The sequence below is a fragment of the Oncorhynchus masou genome, chromosome 18 (genome assembly GCF_036934945.1).
Source record: "Oncorhynchus masou masou isolate Uvic2021 chromosome 18, UVic_Omas_1.1, whole genome shotgun sequence".
In the NCBI taxonomy this organism is placed as follows: domain Eukaryota; kingdom Metazoa; phylum Chordata; class Actinopteri; order Salmoniformes; family Salmonidae; genus Oncorhynchus; species Oncorhynchus masou.
The window spans coordinates 34165841-34193426 of NC_088229.1; the positions used below are offsets into that span (position 1 = coordinate 34165841).

Genomic DNA, 27586 nt, shown 5'->3' on the forward strand with positions numbered 1-27586 from the left:
ACAATTCCTAATCTACTGTCTTATACACAGTGTAAGGGGATAAAGAATATGTACATAAGGATATATGAGTGAGTGATGGTACAGAGCAGCATAGGCAAGATACAGTAGATGGTATCGAGTACAGTATATACATGTGAGATGAGTATGTAAACAAAGTGACATAGTTAAAGTGGCTAGTGATACATGTATTACATAAGGACGCAGTCGATGATATAGAGTACAGTATATAGGTATGCATATGAGATGAATAATGTAGGGTAAGTAACATTATATAAGGTAGCATTGTTTAAAGTGGCTAGTGATATATTTACAACATTTCCCATCAATTCCCATTATTAAAGTGGCTGGAGTTGAGTCAGTGTCAGTGTGTAGGCAGCAGCCACTCAATGTTAGTGGTGGCTGTTTAACAGTCTGATGGCCTTGAGATAGAAGCTGTTTTTCAGTCTCTCGGTCCCAGCTTTGATGCACCTGTACTGACCTCGCCTTCTGGATGATAGCGGGGTGAACAGGCAGTGGCTCGGGTGGTAGATGTCCTTGATGATCTTTATGGCCTTCCTGTAACATCGGGTGGTGTAGGTGTCCTGGAGGGCAGGTAGTTTGCCCCCGATGATGCGTTGTGCAGACCTCACTACCCTCTGGAGAGCCTTACGGTTGAGGGCGGAGCAGTTGCCGTACCAGGCGGTGATACAGCCCGCCAGGATGCTCTCGATTGTGCCTCTGTAGAAGTTTGTGAGTGCTTTTGGTGACAAGCCGAATTTCTTCAGCCTCCTGAGGTTGAAGAGGAGCTGCTGCGCCTTCTTCACAATGCTGTCTGTGTGAGTGGACCAATTCAGTTTGTCTGTGATGTGTATGCCGAGGAACTTAAAACTTGCTACTCTCTCCACTACTGTTCCATCGATGTGGATAGGGGGGTGTTCCCTCTGCTGTTTCCTGAAGTCCACAATCATCTCCTTAGTTTTGTTGACGTTGAGTGTGAGGTTATTTTCCTGACACCACACTCCGAGGGCCCTCACCTCCTCCCTGTAGGCCGTCTCGTCGTTGTTGGTAATCAAGCCTACCACTGTTGTGTCGTCCGCAAACTTGATGATTGAGTTGGAGGCGTGCGTGGCCACGCAGTCGTGGGTGAACAGGGAGTACAGGAGAGGGCTCAGAACGCACCCTTGTGGGGCCCCAGTGTTGAGGATCAGCGGGGAGGAGATGTTGTTACCTACCCTCACCACCTGGGGGCGGCCCGTCAGGAAGTCCAGTACCCAGTTGCACAGGGCGGGGTCGAGACCCAGGGTCTCGAGCTTGATGAGCTTGGAGGGTACTATGGTGTTGAATGCCGAGCTGTAGTCGATGAACAGCATTCTCACATAGGTATTCCTCTTGTCCAGATGGGTTAGGGCAGTGTGCAGTGTGGTTGAGACTGCATCGTCTGTGGACCTATTTGAGCGGTAAGCAAATTGGAGTGGGTCTAGGGAGTCAGGGAGGGTGGAGGTGATATGGTCCTTGACTAGTCTCTCAAAGCACTTCATGATGACGGAAGTGAGTGCTACGGGGCGGTAGTCGTTTAGCTCAGTTACCTTAGCTTTCTTGGGAACAGGAACGATGGTGGCCCTCTTGAAGCATGTGGGAACAGCAGACTGGTATAGGGATTGATTGAATATGTCCGTAAACACACCAGCCAGCTGGTCTGCGCATGCTCTGAGGGCGCGGCTGGGGATGCCGTCTGGGCCTGCAGCCTTGCGAGGGTTAACACGTTTAAATGTTTTACTCACCTCGGCTGCAGTGAAGGAGAGACCGCATTTTTCCGTTGCAGGCAGTGTCAGTGGCACTGTATTGTCCTCAAAGCGGGCAAAAAAGTTATTTAGTCTGCCTGGGAGCAAGACATCCTGGTCCGTGACTGGGCTGGATTTCTTCCTGTAGTCCGTGATTGACTGTAGACCCTGCCACATGCCTCTTGTGTCTGAGCCGTTGAATTGGGATTCTACTTTGTCTCTGTACTGACGCTTAGCTTGTTTGATAGCCTTACGGAGTGAATAGCTGCATTGATTGTATTCAGTCATGTTACCAGACACCTTGCCCTGATTGAAAGCAGTGGTTCGTGCTTTCAGTTTCACACGAATGCTGCCATCAATCCAAGGTTTCTGGTTAGGGAATGTTTTAATCGTTGCTATGGGAACGACATCTTCAACGCACGTTCTAATGAACTCGCACACCGAATCAGCGTATTCGTCAATGTTGTTATTAGACGCAATACGAAACATGTCCCAGTCCACGTGATGGAAGCAGTCTTGGAGTGTGGAGTCAGCTTGGTCGGACCAGCGTTGGACAGACCTCAGCGTGGGAGCTTCTTTTTTTTTTTTTTTTTTAGTTACAGTTCATATAAGGAAATCAGTCAATTTAAATACATTCATAATGCACTAATCTATGGATTTCACATAACTGGGAATACAGATAGGAATCTGTTGATCACTGAAACCTTAAAAAAAATATAAATATATATTTTTTTTTAAGTCAGTATCTGTGTGACCACCACTTGCCTCGTGCATCACTACACATCTCCTTCTCATAGAGTTGATCAGACTGTTGATTGTGGCCTGTGGAATGTTGTCCCACTCCTCTTCAATGGCTGGGCGAAATTGGTGGATATTGGCGGGAACTGGAGCAGGCTGTCATACACCTCAATCCAGAGCATCCCAAACATAACATGTGTGGTGAATATGAAGGCCATGGAAAAACTTGCACATGTTCAGCTTCTGGGAATTGGGTACAAATCATTGCAATGTGGAGCTGTGCATTATCATGGTGAAACATGAGGAGGTGATGGCGGCAGATGAATGGCACGACAAAGGGCCTCAGGATCTCGTCACGTGTGCATTCAAATTGCCATAGATAAAATGCAATTGCGTTTGTTGTCCGTAGCTTATGCCTGCCCATACCATAACCCCACTGCCACCATGGGGCACTCTGTTCACAACATTGACATCAGCAAACCACTAGCCCACACGAAACCATACACGCTGTCTGCCTGGTACAGTTGAAACTGAGAGCACACTTCAACATGCCATTGGCCATTGAAGATGACATTTGCCCACTGAATTCGGTTACAACGTCGAACTGCAGTCAAGACCCTCATGGGGACAACGAGCATGCAGATGAGCTTGCCTAAGATGGTTTCTGACAGGTTTGCAGAAATTATTTTGTTGTGTAAACCCACAGATTCAGCTGTCCGGGTTGATCATCTCAGACAGTCCCCGCAGGTGACGAAGGCAGATGTGGAGGTCATGGGCTGATGTGTTTACACATGGTCTGTGGTTGTGAGGCCGGTTGGACATTCTGCCAAATTCTCCAAAACGATGTTGGACGCGGCTTATGGTAGAGAAATTAACAATAAATTCTCTGGCAACAGCTCTGGTGGACATTCCTGCAGTCAGCATGCTAATTGCACCCTCCCTCAAAACTCAAGACATCTCTCACTCACCCAATGGGCGTAAATCTTGGTCTGTAGTTATATGTAAACTAACCCTTGCTGATTTTCAGCAAACGTTTTCGATAAACCATCCACCAGCTATAAGGCCAGTCATTGGAACTCCTTTCCCACAGTGGAAGGTTTCGATGTCAGCAGCCCCACATAGGGCTACCTGCCATCACATCATCTAGCTCCAAAGATCTTCTCTCAGAGACGAGGCCATTACCCAACCTATTTAAGAAAATGTCATGTTACATTATGTATTTGTTGTTCATTCAGTTAAGCCTGTACTCGATCGAAGTTCGATTAGGCCTAAAGCTAACCTGTACTGATGGGTAATTATTCCATGTACTCCAGTCTAAAGCCTGGCCTATGGGTTCAGGGCCTGTATTCACTAAGTGTCTTAGAGTAGGTGTACAGCTCTAGGATCTGTTTTTTCACTTCATACCATGATGAATAAGACAGGGGGGGACTTCATCCTAAATCAGCACTCCTACTCTGAGAAGCTTTGTAAATACCGTCCCAGGAGTGCCACTGCAATGCGAGTGTTTCGCTCTCCATGGTGCTGAAAGAATACAGAATGCCCACCATCCATACAATGCCGGCATACCTCTCTCACTCTCACACACACACACACACACACGACTGCCCTGCATTCTCCCACGTCCTCCAAACAGTCCGGTGAGACAATGAATAGATAGATTAATCTCCCTTACAACCGAAGTCCTTCTATTACTGTCATCTGATACAGCAATGTATTTAATTTACCATCTCAAGAGAGGGCCTGTAAGGATTGTTGTGTTCAATACTGCTCTACTGTAAGTGCTTATTAAGCTAACAGTTACTCTGAAAGGGCTTCCTCTACACTCCCTCTGTAATGATTTGATGTTGGCATCCCTTGAGTGGGAAGTCTACCTCTTCTACCTAGTCCGCCTTGGGCTCAGTGTTCTTTTTCAGTCCTCCCCCTCTCTCTATAGCCTTGTGTTCCCAGCCCAGACACTGTTTATTTGAGTAAGGGACTGGGGAGTTCCCTCTGCCTTGATCATCTATCTCTGACAGAATCACACACACACACACGTCGGAGTGGGAATCTCAGGCTATACATGGGCGGGTGAATCTTAACTTCCACTTAAGGGGAATTTTCACTTAGTCATGCATACATTTCAAATGGTAGGCTAGAAGTGGAATTTCAACATAAATGGGAGTTAGGGTTGGCCTCTGTAATACCAGCCAAAACCAAGTGTGGGGGGGCTCATTAGTCTACATGTTCACTGTCCTCATCGATTGGAAAGGCCTGGATAGGTGAAAGTGTAACAGTGTTGCTTCCATCGCTCTCCTCACCCGAACCTGGGCTTTAATCAGAGACCCTCTGCACACATCAAAAACAATCACCCTCAGAGTATCGTTACTTAACGCTTCACAAAAGCTGCAGCCCTTGCAGAGCAAGGGAAACAACTACCTCAAGGTTCTCAGAGCGAGTGACGTCAGCGATTGAAACACTACTAGCGTACACCTCTAACTAGCTAGCCATTTCACACCGGTTACAAAAGCAACCTACCAAGCCTCCCGTGGGCTTCAATTGTACCATATGGTTTTCACCGATCCAAGATTTGGTTTCGGATTAGAAAATGACTAATGAAATGATACAAGGGGAAAAAACGATAGAAGAATACCAGAGCATGGCATTGGTACGCAACCCCCAAAGTTTGAGAAGTTGATGTCGATGAATATGGAAACTATCCAATAGACCTTAGGTAACTTTTAATACGTGTCTATTTACAACAGCTTCAGTCTATCCCTCAATGTAGGCCAGAAAGCCCAGGAGGCCAATTCTACAGTAGCTCTCTGGCTTTTCACACAGGCAGAGGTGGTCTCCTCCTCTGTTGTGCAAGGGCCAAAACTATAGTTTTCCTCTTTTCTCTCTGCTCTACTGTAGCATGGCCTCCTGACTACACTTAACCTAACTTTCTTTAGTTCCATTAGTTCACCCAAATTACATATTGGTTTAGCAGTCTATGGACAAGGTGTGACAGCAATCAATGCTTTGGTTTAGTTTCCCCGGCACTGTTTCCACATGGTAATGTTTTAGTATTTGTGGCAGAAATCCCATTCAAATCATGAGACCGATATTAGCATTTTTCAAATTGATTGTGAAGCTCAACAAGTCACTTACAGATGAACAAAATATCCTAATATCCGTCCCATGATTTGAATTAGATTTCTGCCACAAATACTAAAACATTACCATGTGGAAACAGTGCCGGGGAAACTAAACCAAAGCATTGATTGCCGTCACACCTTGTCCATAGACTGCTTACTTACAGGGTAAGAAAACCAATGTCTAATTTTGTAATTTGGTTGAACTATCCCTTTAACACATGACATGTGTTTCGCTTTGCTCGGGTCCTAGTTCCAAGACAGTCTCACAGGGCTACTGCTGAACTGCCTGGCTGTTTTCCCACTCAGTCTGATTCCGGCTGTGATTTTATTTCAGTATTGCACAAGCTCAGGTAGTCATGCTAGTTCTCCAACACAGACACACACACGTTCCCAAGCACATGTATACGTATAGACGCATGGACGCACAGACACATTTATGCACACACGCAAACACACACGCCAATGCTTATTCCCTGTCATTTGGCACAGTTCACACACTGTCAAATGCCTAATCTGCATCCACAACCTCAGGGCATAAGCATAAGGAAAGGGGGATACCTAGGCAGTCCTACAACTAAATGCTTTCAACTGAAATGTGTCTTCCGCATTTTACCCAAACCATCTGAATCAGAGAGGTTTGGGGGGGGGCTGCCTTTTTAATAGACATCCAGTCTTCGGTGCCTGGGGAACAGTGGTTTAACTGCCTTGCTCAGGGGCAGAACGACAGATTTTTACCTTGTCAGCTCAGGGATTCGATCCAACAACATTTTGGTTACTGGCCCAATGCTTTAACCACGAAGGATTGTTGTTGCCGTTTGATTTCCATGTGTGGAGAAAGACAGCGATCCCACAGTGAGCTGTGCTCGACCAGGCATACACTAACAGTTTGTCCCATTTACTTAAATTGCAGTTCTTGTAATTACAATGTCCCAGTACAACATGCAGTAGTGTTACAGTACAAGTTGAAAAGGTAAGAACGGAGTGAGATGGTGTCAGTGTGGACAGTATGATAGTAGTGATGATCAATGTTCCCTCTAAAACTGCACTTGCGGGGCTCGCACCTCCACCACGACTGCAGCGCAGAAGAAATTCCATGCCACGCAGAGACGCAAGAGATTATATTGTGCAAACTAAAGTTCAGACTTACGTTTTTTCTGTGATCGAAGCAGCATTATACCAGACCCTTTTCAATGCAACAAAACAAATCTAAATTTGCAAGACTGAGTTTGGTTTTGTTGTAGTTCGAGCCAGAGCGCAAAGAAGTATAATTCTATTGGCGGTGTCGACCACAAGCGGTCTTTCAATCACGTGCGAGTGAATGAGCTTTTCGGATCAGATGAGATCAGAGCCGCGTGTGTACACATATGTTGATATTCTTTGCTTGTTAGCGAGTTATTAGCTCAGTTATAGATAAGTATTATGTCAGCAATGGGGAGTTACTGCTTTCTACAAGAGCACAAAACCTGTAGGCTACATTTCAAGCGGTCTTAGAAAAGCAAGTCATGTAAACAAAAAGCTTACGTCTTCCTGATTAAAGGAGGAGCGTTGTATTTTGACAGTCTTGAATATGAAAATAAGCCAAAAAGAGGGGTTGCCTACATTGTCTAATTATCTGTATGGTAATAATAATAATATTTAAATGTAAAGTGGTTTCTTGCATCATACAACACAATGTAATTCAAAGCCTCAGTGTTCACTGTAAACGCGCGCTGGAAGTTGCACAACATTTTCACAACGTTCAAGTTTCCGCTCAAAATACCTACATTTAGCCCAGGGCCCCCCAAAATTAGAGGGAACATTGGTGGTGATAATCATGTGACAGATGCTGTAGATGGTCCTTGGACTTACTCTTATTGACCAAGCTGTGATGAGCTGTACATATGTAAGATCATCAATTTGAGCCAGTTTGCCACAGCAGGAAAATAATCATGCAGCAACAGGAAATGTGAATTATGTGGATTGTAATTAAATTGACATTTTTGTAGGTGTTGATACATTTGTCATAAAATCAAGGCAAAAATTTCAAAGTGGAAATTACAAACTTCATAGCCTTCTTAAACCTCAAATACATGCATTACAAATGTCCTTATATTGCAGGAAAGTTATCCTGCAACAGGGCGATCAAATGAAGATCCTTCATCTGTACCACAGGCATTGTGACAAGCTGAGAAGAGACATCACTCACTTTGAAAGTAGATGCTACATTTACAACCAACTGATGAAATGTATGTCCATGGACAAAGTGTACAAGTTGTTGCCCAGATCGCTCATTAAAAAGAAACATGTAAAACTTATTCAGGATTGATTGGTCCCCTGCGGGATGGTTGAGCTAACATAGGCTAATGTGATTCGCATGAGGTTGTACATAAGAAGATTTCCCAGGACATAGACATGTCTGATATGGGCAGAAAGCTTAAATTCTTGTTAATCTAACTGCACTATCCAATTTACAGTAGCTATTATAGTGAAATAATACCATGCTATTGTTTGAGGAGAGTGCACCGTTTTGAACATGAAATGGCACATTTGGGCAGTCTTAATACAACATTTTGAACATAAATGCAATGGTTCATTGGATCGGTCTAAAACTTTGCACACACTGCTGCCATCTAGTGGCCGATATCTAAATTGCACCTGGGCTGTAATAATACATTATGGCATTTCTCTTGCATTTCAAAGATGGTACAAAAATACATTTAAAAAAACAAACAAATTCTCTATATTATCTTTTACCAGATATAATATGTGATATTATCCTACATTACTTTCACATTTCCATAAACTTCAAAGTGTTTCCTTTCAAATGGTACCAAGAAAATATTCCTTGCTTCAGGGCCTGAGCTACAGGCAGTTCGATTTGGGTGTCATTTTAGGCAAAAATTGAGGAGAAAAAAAAGGTCCCGTTCCTTATGAGGTTTTAACCTGCATGGGATTCATTTTTGCTATTCCTTAGGAGTTCCTCTAGTAAGTCTTTCTCCTCCCTCTATGGAGAATATGAGTGGCTCAAGAGGGAAATTAAGAGATTTTTTGCTGCAATAAACAGGTGGCATTGACTAACTTCCTGGTTTTGGTCCGGCCGAGATGAATGAGTTGCGAGCTGACAGCTTCGTGAATTGCAGCTCTGGTTCCATTGTAGAAATGTGATTAAAGGAATAGTTCACCCAAAGTTCATCATTGATGAATTGTTTTGTTACCTTGGAAATAGTCTATAGGCGGCCTATGGGCTATCAATCAGTGTGTCGATAGATGTATCTACAACAAAAATAAAAGACAACATGTAAAGTGTTGATCCCATGTTTCATGAGCTGAAATAAAATATCCCAGAAATGTTTCATATGCACAAGCTTATTTCTCTCAAATGTTCTGCCCATTTCTTTTTTACATACCTGTTAGTGAGCATTTCTAATTTGCCAAGATAATCCATCCACCACATGATCATTACACAGGTGCACCTTATGCTGGGGAGAATAAAATGACCCTCTAAAATGTGCAGTTGTGTCACAACACCACATATGTCTCAAGTTGAGGTAGCATGCAATTGGCGTGCTGACTGCAAGAATGTTCACCAGGGCTGTTGGCAGTACGTCCAACCAGCCTCACAACCACAGACCACATGTATGGCGTCACGTGGGCGAGCGGTTTGCTGATGTCAATGTTGTGAACAGAGTGCCCCATGGTGGCGGTGGGGTTATAGTATGGGCAGGCATAAGCTACGGACCATTTTATTGATGACAATTTGAATGCACAGAGATACCGTGATGAGTTCCTGAGGCTCATTGTCATGCCCTTCATCCGCCGCCATCACCTCATGTTTCAGCATGATAATGCACGGCCCATGTCACAAGGATCAATACACAAAAGCTAAAAATGTCCCAATTTTTCTATGGCTCCCATACTCACCAGACATGTCATCCATTGAGCATGTTTGGGATGCTTTGGATCAATGTGTATGACAGCCTGTTCCAGTTCCCACCAATATCCAGCAACTTCACACATCAATTGAAGTGTGGGAAAACATTCCACAGACCACAATCAACAGTCTGATCAACTCCATGCGAAGGAGATGTGTCGCGCTGCATGAGGCAAATGGTGGTCCCACCAGATACTGACTGGTTTTCTGATCCAAGCCCCTACCTTTTTCTTAAGGTATATGTGTCCAACAGTTGCATATCTGTATTCCCAGTCATGTGAAATCCATAGATTAGTGTCTAATTTATTTACATGATCTGTATGTTGAGTTTATATTTTTGGTCAGTGTATCTACAGCTATCTACCCATCTGCCTGTCCGTCTGTCAGTCTGCCTGTCCATCTGCATGTCTGTCTGCCCATCTGTCTGTTTGTCAACCCACCAAGTCCTCCAGTTAAATGAGTCCCAGGATACAGCCGCTAGATCTAAATGAGGTGGGAAGAGAGTCAGAGAGTGGCCTCCCTCCCACCCTGTAGTGGCCGTGCTCTTTTCAGCAGCCACTTAGCAACACAAGGGATGAGTCATATCCTGCTTCTGGCTCGTCAATTACCCTGACATGGCATGCAGCGAGAGTGTGGGTCACCCAACAGAGCTAGGTAGGTGCAGAGGAAGACGGCACGATCAGGGTTACTGAGACACACTGAAGCAGCAGGATAGATAGTTGCCAAAGGGAGAGATGGAATGAATAAGAAAAATGGAGACGTGGGGAGGTGGTAAATAGAGAGAGCGTGGTGTAATGGAAAGTCAATGTGAAACTGAGGGACTCAAATCAAAAATGTATTGGTCACGTACAGTCGTGGGCAAATGTTTTGAGAATGACACAAATATTAATTTTCAAAGTCTGCAGCCTCAGTTTGTATGTCAATTTGCATATACTCCAGAATGTTATAAAGAGTGATCAGATGAATTGCAAAGTCCTTCTTTGCCATGCAAATAAACTGAATCCCCAAAATACATTTCCACTGCATTTCAGCCCTGCCACAAAAGGACCAGCTGACATCATGTCAGTGATTCTCTCGTTAACACAGGTGCAAGTGTTGATGAGGACAAGGCTGGAGATCACTGTCATGCTGATTGAGTTCGAATAACAGACTGGAAGCTTCAAAAGGAGGGTGGTGCTTGGAATCATTGTTCTTCCTCTGTCAAGCATGGTTACCTGCAAGGAAACACGTGCCGTCATCATTGCTTTGCACAAAAAGGGCTTTACAGGCAAGGATATTGCTGCCAGTAAGATTGCACCTAAATCAACCATTTATTGGATCATCAAAAACTTCAAGGAGAGTGGTTCAATTGTTGTGAAGAAGGCTTCAGGGCGCCCAAGAAAGTCCAGCAAGCGCCACGATGTCTCCGAATGTAGATTCAGCTGCGGGATCGGGGCACCACCAGTACAGAGCTTGCTCAGGAATGGCAGCAGGCAGAAGGGCAGCAAAGAAGCCACTTCTCTCCAAGAAAAACATCAGGGACAGACTGATATTTTGCAAAAGGTACAGGGATTGGACTGCTGTAAAGTCATTTTCTCTGATGAATCTCCTTTCCGATTGTTTGGGGCACCCAGAGAAAAAGCTTGTCCAGAGAAGACAAGGTGAGCGCTAGCATCAGTCCTGTGTCATGCCAACAGTAAAGCATCATGAGGCCATTCATGTGTGGGGTTGCTTCTCAGCCAAGGGAGTGGGCTCACTCACAATTTTGCCTAAGAACACAGCCATGAATAAAGAATGGTACCAACACATCCTCCAAGAGCAACTTCTCCCAACCATCCAGGAACAGTTTGGTGACGAACAATGCCTTTTCCAGCAGGATGGAACACCTTGCCAGAAGGCAAAAGTGATAACTAAGTGGCTCGGGGAACAAAACATTAATATTTTGGGTCCATGGCCAGGAAACTCCCCAGACCTTAATCCCATTGAGAACTTGTGGTTAATCCTCAAGAGGTGGTTGGACAAACAAAACCCCACAAATTCTGACAAATTCCAAGCATTGATTATGCAAGAATGGGCTGCCATCATTCAGGATGTGGCCCAAAAGTTAATTGACATCATGTCAGGGCGGATTGCAGAGAAAAGAAGGGTCAACACTGCAAATATTGACTCTTTGCATCAACTTCATGTAATTGTCAATAAAAGCCTTTGACACTTATGAAATGCTTGTAATTATACTTCATAGTAACATTTGACAAAAACATTCATAGTAACAACTGACAAAAATATCTATATTAATATTTGTGTGTCATTCTCAACTTTTGGCCACGACTGTACACAGATTTGCAGATGTGTTTTGCAGGTGCAGCGAAATATTTGTGTTTGTAGCTCCAACAGTGCAGTAATACCAAGCAAAAAGTAATAAAAAAAATATAAAACTACTGAGGTGTGAATATCTGCTTAAATACATGTTGCGTTTATAGGTTTGCTCAGTAGCATGTAGGTCACTTTCACAAAAAATGTCCAATTGAGAGAGCAGCGAAGCAAAGCATTTGGTTTCATTCAACTTACATTTATAATAGGCCACCACATTTCAGACATATTTTGAACACAAAACGTGCTAAATATGCTGTGGAAACGTGAACGAGCAGAATTAAGCTACAATCCGACAGCATTTCAAGTGTCACAGATAACTGGAGTTATCCACAAATGCCTATTAGTCTTAATGCCCGGTTTCTCTCTACAATTGCACTTGAAAGCAAACATTTTTTTTAAACAGATGAAGACATAAGTGCAAGGCTACTAGCGTTGCTGTAACTTTCAGTCCATAGACTGTCCTCAGTGCTGTCAGTCAAGTCATGCAAACAGGACTACTTCTCGTTCCGTGCTCCTGACTACAGGGCCAGGTTGGTGTCAGGATGTCTTTCCTACTGTGAGACATTTTCTCACTGCTGCCGTCCTGTCTTTTCCAGTAAGGACTTCACCATGGGCCTCAGATCAGAGGTATTTTCCTATTGCCTCTTCCTACTGGCATTTGCTGTTCCGCCAATAGGACTTAGGACTAGTATCAATAGTTCTAGTACCAAGCATCTCAGAGTAGAAGTGCTGATTTAGGTTCAGTTTTTCCTTTTAGATCACCAAAAAAAAAAAACGATTACATGGACAGGTGGGGGACCTGATCATAGATCAGCAGTCCTACTCTGAGACGTTATACATACGGCCCCTTATCTCCTTTATTTGGTGCCCTGGTTCTTAGGAGCAGGACACAGAAAAGATGCATGAAGTGGGAACTTAGTCAGGTGGGGGAAAGAGGAGGCAGACAGGCAGCTCTTTGAACAGTATACCTGGGTCGTATTCATTAGGGCACACTGTACCACAATGTTGAGCAACAGAAACCGAAAGTGTGTTTCTTATTGGATGACTTCCGAAAGTAAATCCCAGTTTCGGACTGTTTTCTTCCTTTTAGTGAATATGACCCTGTTCTGTCCATTTAAAGGAATAAAGAATGAGAGCCTTCTAAGATTAAATAAAATCTCTTCTTCAAGTTATTTTGAGGTCTTCAACATATTTTATCATGAAATAGTCCGCTATTGGAGGTTTTTCCTGTATGGGTAGACCTTTTTTAGATTCCTGTCTTTGTTGTTGAGCACCTCTCTTACTTTCCTTTGTTGATTTAAGTGCTGAGGCCTACCTGAACTTGCTGATTAATGAGCATTTGAGCAGATTCTGAAGGGTTTGAATGATGAGGTGAGTGTGCGTGAATGAGTGAAAGGTTTTATGGTATCACTTTATTGGGATAGTCCACAGTAGAGGATTTATTGAAAGTTTTTAGATGTTCAACTAACTACTAGTCTGTAGAGTCTTGCATACTGTCAAACTAATAGTGTGGGGGCAAATTATTTTAGGCTTCTGATAAACTTCTCGTCGTCATTCAGAGAGTGAAGGGGACGGTAATGATGTGTGAGCATGACTCAAACCTTTTACATCAGTAATCAAATTGTTTTTCTTCATAATAAAAACACGCTTGGTTAACTGAGCAAGTATGCAAAAGAATCTGAGTCAGAAAATCGCAGTTTAAAATATCAGATTATAATAATATATGCCAGTGAGAGGATACTTTTAGCCAAAGCAACTTACAATCATGCATACATTCATTTTAAGTATGGGGGTCCCAGGAATTAAACACAAAGTGCCATGCTCTACCAACTGAGCTACAGAGGATCTACATGGAGGAAACGTATTCGAGGCATTATCCAGAGTGCTTTGCAACTGCCAAGAGTTATCTGAAGAGAGAAACTCCCGATACTCCACCTCGTCTCAAGCACCTTTTTAGAGTAACTGTCCCTCTTGACTCAGAATTGGTGAGTTATCAGCAGTACTTACACTACATGACCAAAAGTATGTGGACACCTGCTCGTCGAACATCTCATTTCAAAATCATGGGCATTAATATGAAGTTGGTCCCCCCTTTCCTGCTATTACAGCCTCCACTTTTCGGGGAAGGCATTCCACTAGATGTTGGAACAATGCTGCAGGGACTTGCTTCCATTCAGAAACAAGAGCATTAGTGAGGTCAGGAACTGATGTTAGGTGATTAGGGCTGGCTCGCAGTCGGCGTTCCAATTCATCCCAAAGGTGTTCGATGGGGTTGAGGTCAGTGCTCTATGTAGGCCAGTCAAGTTCTTCCACACCGATCTCAACAAACTATTTTTGTATGGACCTTGCTTTGTGCACATGGGCATTGTCATGCTGAAACAGGAAAGGGGCTTCCCCAAACTGTTGCCACAAAGTTGGAAGCACAGAATTGTCTATAATGTCATTGTATGCGTAGCGTTAAGATTTCCCTTCACTGGAACTAAGGGGCCTAGACCGAACCATAAAGAACAGCCCCAGACCATTATTCCTCCTCCAAACTTTACAGTTGGCACTATGCAGTTGGGCAGGTAGTGTTCTCCTGGCATCCGCCCAACCAAGATTTGTCCATCGGACTACCAGATGGTGAAGCGTGATTCATCACTCCAGAGAACAAATCTCTACTGCTCCAGAGTTCGATAGCGGCAAACCTTACACCACTAAAACCAACACTTGGCATTGCGTATGGTGATCTTAGGCTTGTGTGCAGCTGCTCGGCCATTGAAACCCATTTCATGAAGCTCCCACCGAACAGTTCTTAAGTTGACGTTGCTTCCAGAGACAGTTTGGAACCCGGTAGTAAGTTTTGCAACAGAGGACATATTTTCCATACTACATGCTTCAGCACTTGGCTCTCCCATTCTGTGAGCTTGTGTGGCCTACCATTTTGCGGCTGAGCTGTTGTTGCGATTAGACGTTTTCACTTCACAATAACAGCACTTTACAGTTGACTAGGGCAGCTTTAGCGGGGCAAAAATTTGATGAACTGACTTGTTGGAAAGGTGGCATCCTATGAAGGTGCCACATTGAAAGTCACTGAGCTCTTCAGTAAGGCCATTCTTCTGCCAATGTTTGTCTATGGAGATTGTAAGGCTGTGTTCTTAATTTTATATACCTGTCAAGGTGTGGATGAAAGGGATTACAGCCTTGAGTCTTCTTGGGTGTGACGCTACAAGCTTGGCACACAAGTATTTGGGGAGTTTCTCCCATTCTTCTCTTCAGATCCTCTCAAGCTCTGCCAGATTGGATGGGGAGCGTTGCTGCACAGCTATTTTCAGGTCTCTCCAGCAGGCACTCTGGAGCAGGTTTTCATCAAGGATCTCTGTACTTTGCTCTGTTCATCTTTCCATCGATCCCGACTAGTCTCCCAGTCCCTGCTACTGAAAAACATCCCCACACCATGATGCTGCCACTACCATGATTCACCTTAGGGATGGTGCCAGGTTTCCTCCAGACGTGACGCTTTGCATTCAGGCCAAAGCGTTTAATCTCAGGTTCATCAGACCAGAGAATTTTGTTTCTCATGGTCTGAGAGTCTTATAGGTGCCTTTTGGCAAACTCCAAGAGAGCTTTCATGCGCCTTTTACTGAGGAGTGGCTTCCACCTGGCCACACTACTATAAAGGCCTGATTGGTGGTGTGCTGCAGAGATGGTTGTCCTTCTGGAAGGTTCTCCCATCTTCACAGAGGAATTCTGGAGCTCTGTCATAGTGACCATTGGGTACTTGGCCACCTCCCTGACCAAGGCCCTTCTCCCCTGATTGCTCAGTTTGGTCAGGCAGCCAGCTTTAGTAAGAGTCTTGGTGGTTCCAAACTTCTTCCATTTAAGGATGATGGAAGCCACTGTGTTCTTGGGGACCTTCAATGCTGCAGACATTTTTTTAGTACTCTTCCCTCGATCTGTGCCTCGACACAATCCTGTCTCTGAGCTCTACGGACAATTCCTTCGACCATTGATTTTTGCTCTGACATGCACTGTCAACTGTGGGACCTTATATACACAGGTGTGTGACTTTCCAAATCATGTCCAATCAATTGAATTTACCACAGGTGTACTCCAATCAAGTTGTAGAAACATCTCAAGGATGATCAATGGAAACAGGATGCACATGAGCTCAATTTCGAGTCCCATAACAAAGAGTCTGAATACATATGTAAATAAAAAGGTACGTTTTTTAATTTTAATACATTTGCAAAATGTTCTAAAAACTTTTTCTATCGCTTTGTCATTGTGGGGTATTGTGTGTAGGTTGATGAGGAAAATATTGTATTTAAATACATTTGGTAATAAGGCTGTAACATAAGAAATGTAGAAAAATTCAAAAGGGTCTGAATACTTTCTGAATGTCCTGCATAGCGTAGCTAGTTGACGAAGAAAGATCATGAAGGACTCCAGCCACAACTAATGTTGAATACCTATCGTTACTAGTGAGATTCCAGTAACCAATAATATTTGTTGTGATATGTTTAAGTTGACAGCTATTACTTCAATCTTCTGGGCCTTCCTCAGCTAGCTACGCTATACAGTGCATTCTATAGGCAGGATATATGGCCAATAAGTCAATTGTACTACTGATGTATTTCATTCATTTTGAGCTCATTGTACAAATTTCAGCATTTCAATATTTACTCAAGGTGATTCATTTTTTGTAAGTATTTTTAATTTACAAAATACAAGCCGGCATTATTTTACTAAATTATTCAGTTGTGCGTTTCATTTCTCCCTACTGCTCCAGTAGTGAACCAAACTGCTCCAATAAAGTTTAAGCTTAAAGATACAGTAGCCCTTCGTGTTAAGCAATTGTTACATAAAGTGGCAAGCTTGCCAGGAGGAACATCAAGATGGGTTTCCAGTCATTCCTCATTTGTCAGAGAAGGAGCTGATGGAAAAACAAAGAGCTGATGCCAGCATCAGAGAGGTCGTCACTCAGTTGGAAACCGGGGAGAAATGTCCTTCCACTGTTAGAGCCAAGCTCCCAGAACTCTCTCTGTTGCTACGTGAGTGGAACCAGTTTGAGCTAAAGAATGGTGTTCTTTACAGGAGAAGGCAGCAAGGAGCCAACACTACTTTGCAGTTAGTGCTTCCAGAAGAGCTGAGAGTAGTTGCATTGAAAAGTCTGCATGATGTTATGGGCCATATGGGCATGGAGCGCACATTGGATATCATATGATCCCGGTTCTATTGGCCCAAGATGATGTCAATGTCTGTGGAGGAGAAAGTTAATACCCGTGACAGCTGTGTGCGACGTAAAACCCTCCCAGAGAAAGCTGCACCTCTAGTTAGCATTAAGACCTGCAGGCCTTTGGAGCTAGTATGCATGGACATCCTTTCTTTGGAGCCTGATCGTAGTAACTAAGGATATACTGGTAATTACAGACCACTTTACCAAGTACACAGTGGCCATAGCAACTCCCAACCAGAAAGCACGCACCATTGCAAAGTCTCTCTGGGACCACTTCATTGTGCACTATGGCTCTCCAGAGCGCCTCCACAGGAACCAAGGTCCTGATTTTGAATCACGAACAATCAAAGAGCTGTGTGAGATTGCTGGAATCAAGAAGGTGAGAACAATGCCGTATCATCCAAGAAGAAATCCTGTTGAGCGTTTTAACAGGACGATACTCCAGATGCTTGGTACTCTGAGCATGCATGACAAAACTCACTGGTGTGACTTTGTTAAACCACTTGTACATGCATTCAACTGCATGAAAAATGAAGTCATCAGCTACACTCCATATGAACCAATGTTCAGGAGACAACCAAGACTACCAGTTGGCATAGCCTTCAAACTACCTGTTAATGACCAGAAGAAATTGCATTCACAGTTTGTGCAAGATGTGAAGAGTCAGGATAGCCACCCGGAACGCTCTCGAAACAGCCAGATTTGACAGGTATGTCACAGAGTTCCCTCTTGACGTTGTTGACAGAGTTCTTGTGAGAAATGTTAAACTGAGAGGGAAACATAAGTTGGCTGATAAGTGGGAAACCAACATTTATGTAGTCACCAAATGTTCAAGTGATATACCGGTGTATATACATTCAAGCCTGAGAGCAAGGATGGTCCACTGCACCATGACCTTTTACTGCCTTGCACACGCCTTCTTCCAGGTACTGATGTGACTGAAGAAGATGAGACACATTCAGATTCTGATGTTGACTTCAGGATTGAAAACGCAAAAAGTCAAAAGCCTGTTAGGTTTACCAAGGTCTATGATACTCACAGGTTGAGCAACCACCCTTGTCGTTACTGCAGACCAAGAAGTCCTTGCAGAAGAAGTTAGAACATCAGTCTGACTACTTACCTGAAGAACCTGAAACACCTGACAGTGAGACAAACAACTTACCTGAACATTCTGCAGATCCTCTTGAAGAAGTTTCTCTCATCATAGACAAAGAAGTACCTGTTCTCCCTGACATGTCTGAAAGTGCTGAAGAGACATAACACAAGGGACAATGTCCCCATTGATCATGCTCCAGTTGACTCTCTCTGTGGAGAAAAATAATAGTAAACAGCAACATGAGGAAACTGACAGCGCTGTCTGGCATTCTTTCAGGCAGTGAGCGAGACCAGAAAGGTACTCTCTCAGGTTGGAAACCTCCTAACCTTTGTTAGTCAGTCCTTGTTCCAAGTGTTTAGTGCAGCCCTCACAAGTTCACTGAATGGATTTGATCAATCAGAAGTTAAAAGGGTTTCCTGTGCAATGTCATCAAGTGACCATACAGCCAACAAGAAGATGCAACGGGACGTGCATACCTTCAAGAGGAGAGGTTGTAACGCAGGTCAACTAATGTTGAATACTTATCATTACTAGTGAGATTCCAGTAACCAATCATATTGTTTAAATTGACAGCTATTACAAATCAGCTTTCAGAAGCTGCATGACGAGCAGTTATTTTGAGCCAATCAAAACTTAATATTCTCTTAATCCCTCTCCTAACCTCACGTTATACACCAGTTGGGGCCAACATGCTGAAAAAGAGCTAGAACGGAACTTGACGAGCTACCGCCATTCCATAGAAGAAAAACAAACTAAGTTTCAAATTGTTGCGAAGTTGTATAAAACTGAACTAAAAAGAGAACTGGATATTAACACTCACTTATCTATATGAATGTGCTGTGAAGGGATTGAGGGAAAGATTGACGCTAGGATTTGGTGAGTTTTCGTATGGAGAACGAGCTGCTAGCGATTAGGCTAGCTAAACTATTGCTAGCATTTTGTGCGTGTTCATACTGAACCAAGCATACGCACAAGCCGTTAACATTTAGGCTAGCTCAGCGATCAATCAATTTAAATAGAAAAATGTTAGTGATCATGCATGGCAAACTATTTTAGTTTTCAGACTTTTATAAAATGTGATTAGCTAGTATCATAATCCATTTTGATACACTTATGTTTTAGATTACTTCATAAGAAATTACATGTAGGTGTAAGCACTAGTACTTTTCATTTGCCCGGGCTAGTCTATTGTTCAGTCCACGTGAGCCTAGTGCTGTAGTTAAAGTGTAAAGCATTATGACTAAGTTTTATTTTCTTAGTCCTGTAAGAGATTAAAGCTAAGCACTATATTAATGGTTATATGAAATGTACTATATTAGTGGTTATATGAAAGGTACTGGTATAATATATGTGATCATGTTTGTAAAACAGGTCAGGTTTTTTGAGTATGGATTCATTTCCACCAAGGATGGCGAGCTGCCCGAACCCAGGACATCAATAATATTTGCATGCAAAGATTTATTTTCCTTGGAGAACACTGAATTTGCACTGCCATACTAAGGTGTGGTAAACATTTTCTTGACAGACATCATTGCATCATACATTGCAGTGGGGCTGTTATAAGCACCTTAGTGTTTATTGATAGGCATAGTCACTCACATCTGATTCCATGTCATAGTGGTTTATAAGTCAGTATTGTGAATTGGGTTGTGTTTTTCTGAGGAGTCATGTTTATTGTATTGCTACAGAACATTGAAATCTGAGAGACCCTCAGATTAAGATAGAGTTGGGTGCTCCCTAGTAAACTATAGGCAGGATATATGGCCAATATAAGTTGATTGTACTACTGATGTATTGCATTCATTTTGAGCTCAATGTACAAATTTCAGTATTTACTAAAGGTGATTCATTTTTTGTAAGTATTTTTATTTCCAAAATACAAGCCAGCATTCTTTTCCTAAATTATTCAGTTGTGCGGTTCATTTCTTCCTACTGCTCCAGTAGTGAATCAAACTGATCCAATAGAGTTTAAGCTTAAACATACAGTAGCCCATAGTGTTATCAATTGTTACATAAGCATTTCAATGCACATTTTAAACCTGCTGTAAACTGTGTACATGACAAATAAACTTTTATTTTATTTGAGCTTCACCTTACACCAATCAAGTCTTTCCAGATCTGAGTGTACTAGGACTTGATTACAGTGTAGGGGATGTAGGTAGGGATCAATTCTCGACTGGAGCACTGTGAACGCACCACCTGAGCTTTTGTTAATCCTTACCCCCTACACAGTATTCTCCTAGGGTGCAAAGCATCCCATGCTTCATTGCCTCAATGGTCAGATTGCTAAGAGACTACAGTAAGTGAGACTTTGCACTAAAGTGATTTGGTATTAGCAGGAGTGGGTAAAAGACTTGTGCCTGAACAAACTGATTGAACGGTAGGGGCTTTAGGGAACCATTACCATGTCAACCATGCATGGTATTACATATACATTCTAAGTGGTGTATTTTAGACCCTGTAGTGTTTTCCACAAATGTCTTCAGACTGGGTGCAAAACCCTTCAAAGTAACATCCTGGCCTGGCAACAACATCTCAGGCTGTAAGTATTTGTTTAAATAACACAAATGTAGTGGTACAGTGCATTGCCTCAGCAAGGATGAAGGGTCAAATTGCCTTGAACGTTCTACAGCTAATGCGGTGTCTTTGTCCTCGTGTTTTGTCTTCTCTCTATGGCGTTAACGAAGTGGATGAATACAGTGTCGGTCTCTGCAGCTGCAAAGGCCACTGCGTAAAAGGCTTAGTAATCCTTTGGCAAAGACTGCGGGCCGAGAGTTCTGCGACGCTTACACAGCGACGATAAACTGAGGACGGACCATGTGCACTTTTGGTCACCAGCCGCTGCTACTGTTCTTGTAAGTCGCTCTGGATAAGAGCGTCTGCTAAATGACTTAAATGTAAATGTAATGTTAAATGTTCTCTTGAATGAACTGCATTGACAGTATGCGCCATTAGCTGTGCCCTGGGAATGGACGTAAAAAATGTACAGGTTTGTGACAATTAGATTAGCCATACGTGGAGCAGTTTCATAAAAAACTGTGCTGTATAAGGTTGATGAATGAACATGGTAGAGACAGTTGTAAATATGCAACAAGAAACAAGGATCTAAACAGATAGCTGGTTGAAATATGAATAGACTACAGTGGTTTTGTGAATCATGCATACCTGACCACCATGCTTCTGGTGTGTGTGTGAGAGAGAGAGAGAGAGAGAGAGAGTGTGAGACCAGTAAATGGTGAAGAAGAACCCACTCAATCCATAAATATGCCATAAACATAGTGTCTTCATCAACAGACACGGGCTGGCACCAACACTAAACTGTCCAATAAAATATTTTATGCAACTGTGTTAAAAATAGGCCCATCATCATAACAAAATGCCATTAGGCCTGTTGCCGGTGTCTAAAAGCACTTGAGAATAAAAACACTTGGTTGATAAACATTGTAGAGAATGAGGGCATGTCTGTCTATGATGGGAAAGTGATTAAACAGCCATATAGGTGAAAACAGCTGAGAGGTAGGTTAACTGAAAGGGGAATAGTCTAATGATTACTCAAGGTGCCCCGTGCACGTCTGCATGGTCCACGCCACAGTGAATCAATGTTCTGTAGGGCTGCACAGATGTGGAAGTCTTTGATCCTATACATCAGGGGTGTCAAAGTCAAATGGACGGAGGGCCAAATAAAAAATTTAGCTACAAGCCGAGGGCCGGACTGTTCGAATGTTCATTGAAAAATTTTTAAATGACGCATATAGTCTAGTGAACCTAATTGAACCTACTGAAAACCTAACAAATATATTCCAATATGATCAGATAAATAAAGCAATATTTTCTTATGGCTCTGTCAGTAATCTTTAATTTTCAACAGACACAAAAGACAAATTTCCTTTATATAAAAATCCCCATAACATGAACATTAAATGAAAGAAACCGGTATTCAAGGCACCATCAGTAGCCTATATTTTCTATTTTAGCAAAAGTGGGCTAAATTTACTTCAAAGAAAAAAACAATAATAGCAATTTTCTATCATCCACTCAACTGAAATATTTTTAAAATATAATTGGATTGAAATACAATAAAATAAAGTGCAAAAATCTATTAATCAAAAACAACACTTTGTTTAAGGAGAAGTAACATGCAGTGAAAACAAATATTAAACTTTAACTTTTAAACTTGAACTGAGTAAAAACTCTAAATATGTGATTGCACAGTAATGTTCACTTGTTTGAGGTTGAGGGTGATACTTGGTGGTGTCCCATCTTTTCCACAAGTTCATCAATGTTCGGGGTAAGGCTCTGAGCTGAGGAAATCCTCAGAATTGAGTGGAGGTGTTCAGCAGTAAGTCGACTTCTGTGTGATGTTTTGTTCAGGTTCATCAAAGAAAAAAGTTGTTCACACAGGTATGTGCTGCCAAACATAGACAACGTTTGAGCAGCCTGGATGCGCAGCTGGGGCATTGTGTCGGGGAGGAAACGGGCGAACTCCGCAGCACCCACTGCCGCATATTTTGCCCTCAGTGCATCATTGCATTGGAGGTCAATCAACTCCATTTGGAGGTTTGGTGGTGAGCTTTCCACGTCAACAGCAAATGGGTTACCGAGCAGTTCCAACCTGCTTTTTGTGCTTCAAAGTCAGCAAATCGGCGTCGAAAGTCAGCGGCAAGCATACCTATTTTATCAGCCAACTGTGCGCTCGGGAACGCACTGGTAGAGAGCTTCTCTTTCATGGTCTGGCAGCTGGGAAAGTGGCTCAAATTTTCTTTCCGCATCTGCGTCTCCCACAGAGTCAGTTTGGTTTTAAATGCCTTCACTGTACTGTACATATCAGAGATGACATGATCCCGACCCTGCAGCTGCAAGTTCATTGCATTCAGATGACTCGTAATGTCACACAGAAAAGCCATTTCACACAGAAACATTTCGTCTCGGAGTTGTGTTGTGTCTTTCCCTTTGCTGTCCAAGAACAGACAAATCTCCTCACGAAGCTCGAAACATCTTTGAAGCACCTTTCCCTGGCTTAGCCATCGCACCTCTGTGTGATAAGGCAAATCACCATGCTCCGTTTCTAACTCCGTCAGAAATGCCTTGAACTGGCGGTGATTCAAACCTTTGGCTCTGATAAAGTTAACTGTGCGCGTGATGATGCTCATTACATGCTCCATTTTCAAGGCTTTACCGCACAACGCTTCCTGGTGTATGATACAATGATAAGCTGTCAGCTCACCTGTCGCGTTTTCCTCTTGCATCTTTTCCCGTATCTTCGCCACCAGTCCGCTCCTGTGTCCACACATCGCAGGTGCTCCGTCGGTTGTCAAACCCACGAGTTTTCCCAAGGCAGCTCCATCTCATTTACACATCTTGACACCTCTTCATACAAATCATGCCCCGTAGTTGTGCCATGCATAGGACGTAAAGCCAAAAACTCCTCTGTCACGCTTAGGCTGGAGTCCACTCCGCGGATGAAAATTGACAACTGGGCAATGTCAGAAATGTCGGTGCTCTCATCCACAGCCAAGGAATATGCAATGAAATCTTTTCCCTTTTTCACAAGCTGCTCTTTTAGATTGATGGACAACTGGTCTACTCTCTCGGCAATGGTGTTTCTGCTCAGACTCACATTTAAAAAGAGTTGCCTTTTTCTGGGCAAACTTCGTCACAAACTTTAATCATGCAGTTTTTGATGAAATCCCCCTCCGTAAATGGCCGGGCTGATTTAGCGATCTCTTCTGCCAAAATAAAACTGGCCTTGACAGCAGCCTGGCCTTGTGATTTGGCTTTTTTGAACAGAGCCTGTCGAGATTTGAGGCCTCGTTTTAATTCCTCTGCCTTTTGTAGCCTTTGTTCCATGTCCATATTCTTGTTTTTGTCCGCGTGTTTCGTTTCATAATGTCGTCTCAGATTATACTTTTTCAGTACCGCCACACTTTCTCCACACAGAAGACACACAGGTTTTCCAGCTACCTCCGTGAACATATACTCCGACTCCCACCTTGTTTGAAACCCCGGTTCTCAGTGTCCACCTTCCGTTTTGCCATTTTTGATGGGTATCTGAAAGTTAATTTTACTGTGATGCTGACGACTGCTGTGCCAATAAATATTGAAATGAAGCAGCCTACTGCTCGGTGCGTCACCGTTGCATTGTGGGAAATGTAGTATTGGTGCGTGTAAAAGATCTGCGGGCTGCCGGCTTGCTGCGGTCTGCGGGCCGGTTCTAATAATAAATCAAGATCATCCCAGGGGCCGTAAAAAACCTTCTCGCGGGCCGGATGTGGCCCGCGGGCCTTGACTCTGACATATGTGCTATACATCATGTGGAACGCAGGGTCATTGATCATAGGACTGTTTGATCTGCTCAGCATGGGAACCAATTGATGCTGCAAACGCAATGGCTGAGTTGGGATGGGCAAGGGTCCATGGAATGAGCGTCCAATATAGGCTACTATCCGAAACCCAGGCTTATGCTGAAGGAAATTGTGCAAGTAATCATAATACATACACTATATATACACAAAATTATGTGGACACCCCTTCAAATTAGTGGATTTGGCTATTTCAGCCACACCCATTGCTGACAGGTGTACAAAATCGAGCACACAGACAGGCAATCTCCATAGACAAACAATGGCAGTAGAATGGCCTTACTGAGGAGCTCGGTGACTGGCACCGTCATAGGATGCCACGTTTCCAACAAGTCGGTTCGTCAAATTTCTCCCCTGCAAGAGCAGCCCCGGCCAACTGTAAGTGCTGTTATTGTGAAGTTGAAACGTCTAGGAGCAACAACGGCTCAGCCTCGAAGTGGTAGGTCACACAAGCTCACAGAACGGGAGCACCGAGTGCTGAAGTCTGTAGCGCTCAAAAGTCGTCTGTCCTTGGTTGCAACACTCGCTGCTGAGTTCCAAACTGCCTCTGGAAGCAATGTCTGCACAAGAACCTGTTCGCCGGGAGCTTCATGAAATGGGTTTCAATGGCCGATCAACCGCACACAAGCCTAAAATCCCCATGCGTAATGTTAAGTGTTGGTTGAAGTGATGTACAGCACGCCGCCTTTGGACTCTGGAGCAGTGGAAACATGTTCTCTGGAGTGATGAATCACACTTCACCATCTGGCAGTTCGATGGACTAATCTGGGTTTGGCGGATGCCAAGAGAACGCTACCTGCCTGAATGCATAGTGCCAACTGTAACGTTTGGTGGAAGAGGAATACTGTTCTGGGGCTGTTCTTCATGGTTCGGGCTAGGCCCCTTAGTTCCAGTGAAGGGAAATCTTAACGCTACAGCATACAATAACATTCTAGACAATTCTGTGCTTCCAACTTTGTGGCAACAGCTTGGGGGAGGCCCTTTACTGTTTCAGTATGACAACGCCCCTGTGCACAAAGCAAGGTCCATATAGAAATAGTTTGTCGAGATCGGTGTGGAAGAACTTGACTGGCCTGCACAGAGCCCTGACCTCAACCCCATCAAACACTTTTGGGATGAATTGGAACTCCGACTGCGAGCCAGGCCCAACATCAGTCCCCGACATCACTAATGCGCTTGTGGCTGAATGGAAGCAAGTCCCTGCAGCAATGTTCCAACATCTAGTGGAAAGCTTTCCCCTGAAGAGTGGAGGCTGTTAAAGCAGCAAAAGGTGGACCAATTCCATATTAAATGTCTGCCGACTGGGTAAAACATTGTTTAATCAACCGTGTTTCCACATCATTTCAACCAAACAGAATGTATGTGTTGATTGAATCAACTTGGAAAACGGATCGGATTTACAAAAAGTCATCAATAAGGGAATTTTAACCTAAATCCAATGACTGGGTCACATGTTTGGTTGATTTCACGTTAGTTGACAACTCAACCAAATGTAAATAAAAACTAGACGTTGAACTAACACCTGTGCACAGTGGGAGTGTCTGTGCGCTCAATGTAACGAATCAAAAATATAACCTAGCGACGAAAAAAGCGTCTAGACATTTCGCCTAAAATGATTGACCACACCACAAGCGCTTTCTTCACGGTAGGCTGTGTCATCTTCGCGTCCAATCTTATTAGGCCAATAAATAAATGTAGCAATACATTAAATTATGATTGAAATATTATGGGTTTGTGTAAAATAGGCTTTGCAGTATAGGCTAGCCTACAGTTAATTTCTAATCAGCACATTTACTGCAAAACCAGTTGGGCTATGCGCGTATACGGCTCCAAACATTACGCACAAATAGCGTATTTTGGGAGAGCATCCATTCATTTCAAATAGTACTGGATGAAAATGGCAAACGCGTCAGGATATTTCTCTCAATTCTCAAAGAATCACTTTTATGAAATGTTTTTCTGTCAAATGGAAGCATGGAGTGCTTATTATTCCGATGTGGTCCCCATATCCCATTTAGCAATACCAAAGCGATTAGATTTATAATAAAACTCCAATATCATAGCCTATAGAATATCCTGACAACAAAATATGTAGGCCTATCTTACCTGTGTTGTGCACTAGATCGATGCTGGATTCGGTGAGTAGGTTTGGGTCACTTTGAGATTTGCCTCGTTGCAAAAGACAGCCGTCTATTCCATTTCCATCGGATGTAGCCATAGGGATAGAGCACAGGAATTCGGAATAAAATATTGAAAACCCTACCAGAGGCAGGCAACTTCAGAAGTAAACAGCAGTAGTGTAGATATAATTCGTTATGACAACAGCGGCTTTGAGCATCTAATGGGGGGCCATGGGTGCTGAGCAGAAATTCCTAGTATGTTGGAGCGCGTGTGGACGTGGGAGCGGTGATACGGATGTGCCCATCTATATTCCTGCGTTCATAACCAAGTGGGAATGTGGTAAATATCAGTTGGATGGATTAAAGTGTTTTGCTCGCAACATCGGCTGCGTTTATACAGACAGACCCATTTTTATATTTTCCCCCACTAATTGGTCTTTTGACCAATCACATCAGATCTTTTTCAGCTCTGATTGGCCAAAAGACCAATTAGTGAGAAACAAATATCAAAATTAGGCTTCCTGTATGAATGCAGCCATTGTAGCCAGCAACACACATTTAAGCCTACATACAACATCTGAATTTATTCTTGTACTTTCTGTCACCACATCAATGTCAACAAAGCATTCATGATTTCTGAAGCTGGTTTGGCCAATTCGAATGATCCTAATATCCACATACTATGAGCATGGATGGTGATGAGGGTGAATAGAGCAGAACACCAAGACGTGGGTAAATTGGTTAATTGAAGAAATCTCAGAACTACAATGAGTTTGAAAAGTAAAAAAAAATAATTAAATACTGCAATTTATCCTAATATTTCAATGTAATTATGAATGGCATTGAAGGGATTAAAAATGCACTATGTAGAAATTGCTCCACCATTTCCTGTTGCTAAAATTCTAAGAGTTCCCTAA

General features: G+C 43.1%; 1 protein-coding gene and 1 pseudogene across 1 annotated transcript in view; both read right to left on the reverse strand.

Moving 5' to 3' along the window:
* The window catches only part of LOC135559354 (phosphatase and actin regulator 3-like), a 58153-nt gene extending 31237 nt beyond the window's left edge, over positions 1-26916 (reverse strand). The window contains exon 1 of the mRNA XM_064993523.1: positions 26656-26916. Within this exon, the coding sequence (XP_064849595.1) occupies positions 26656-26767 (112 nt within the window). The 5' untranslated portion in view covers positions 26768-26916. The remainder of the gene's footprint in view (positions 1-26655) is intronic.
* On the reverse strand, positions 21863-24477 carry LOC135504453 (general transcription factor II-I repeat domain-containing protein 2-like; annotated as a pseudogene).
* Positions 26917-27586: the final 670 nt, after the last annotated feature.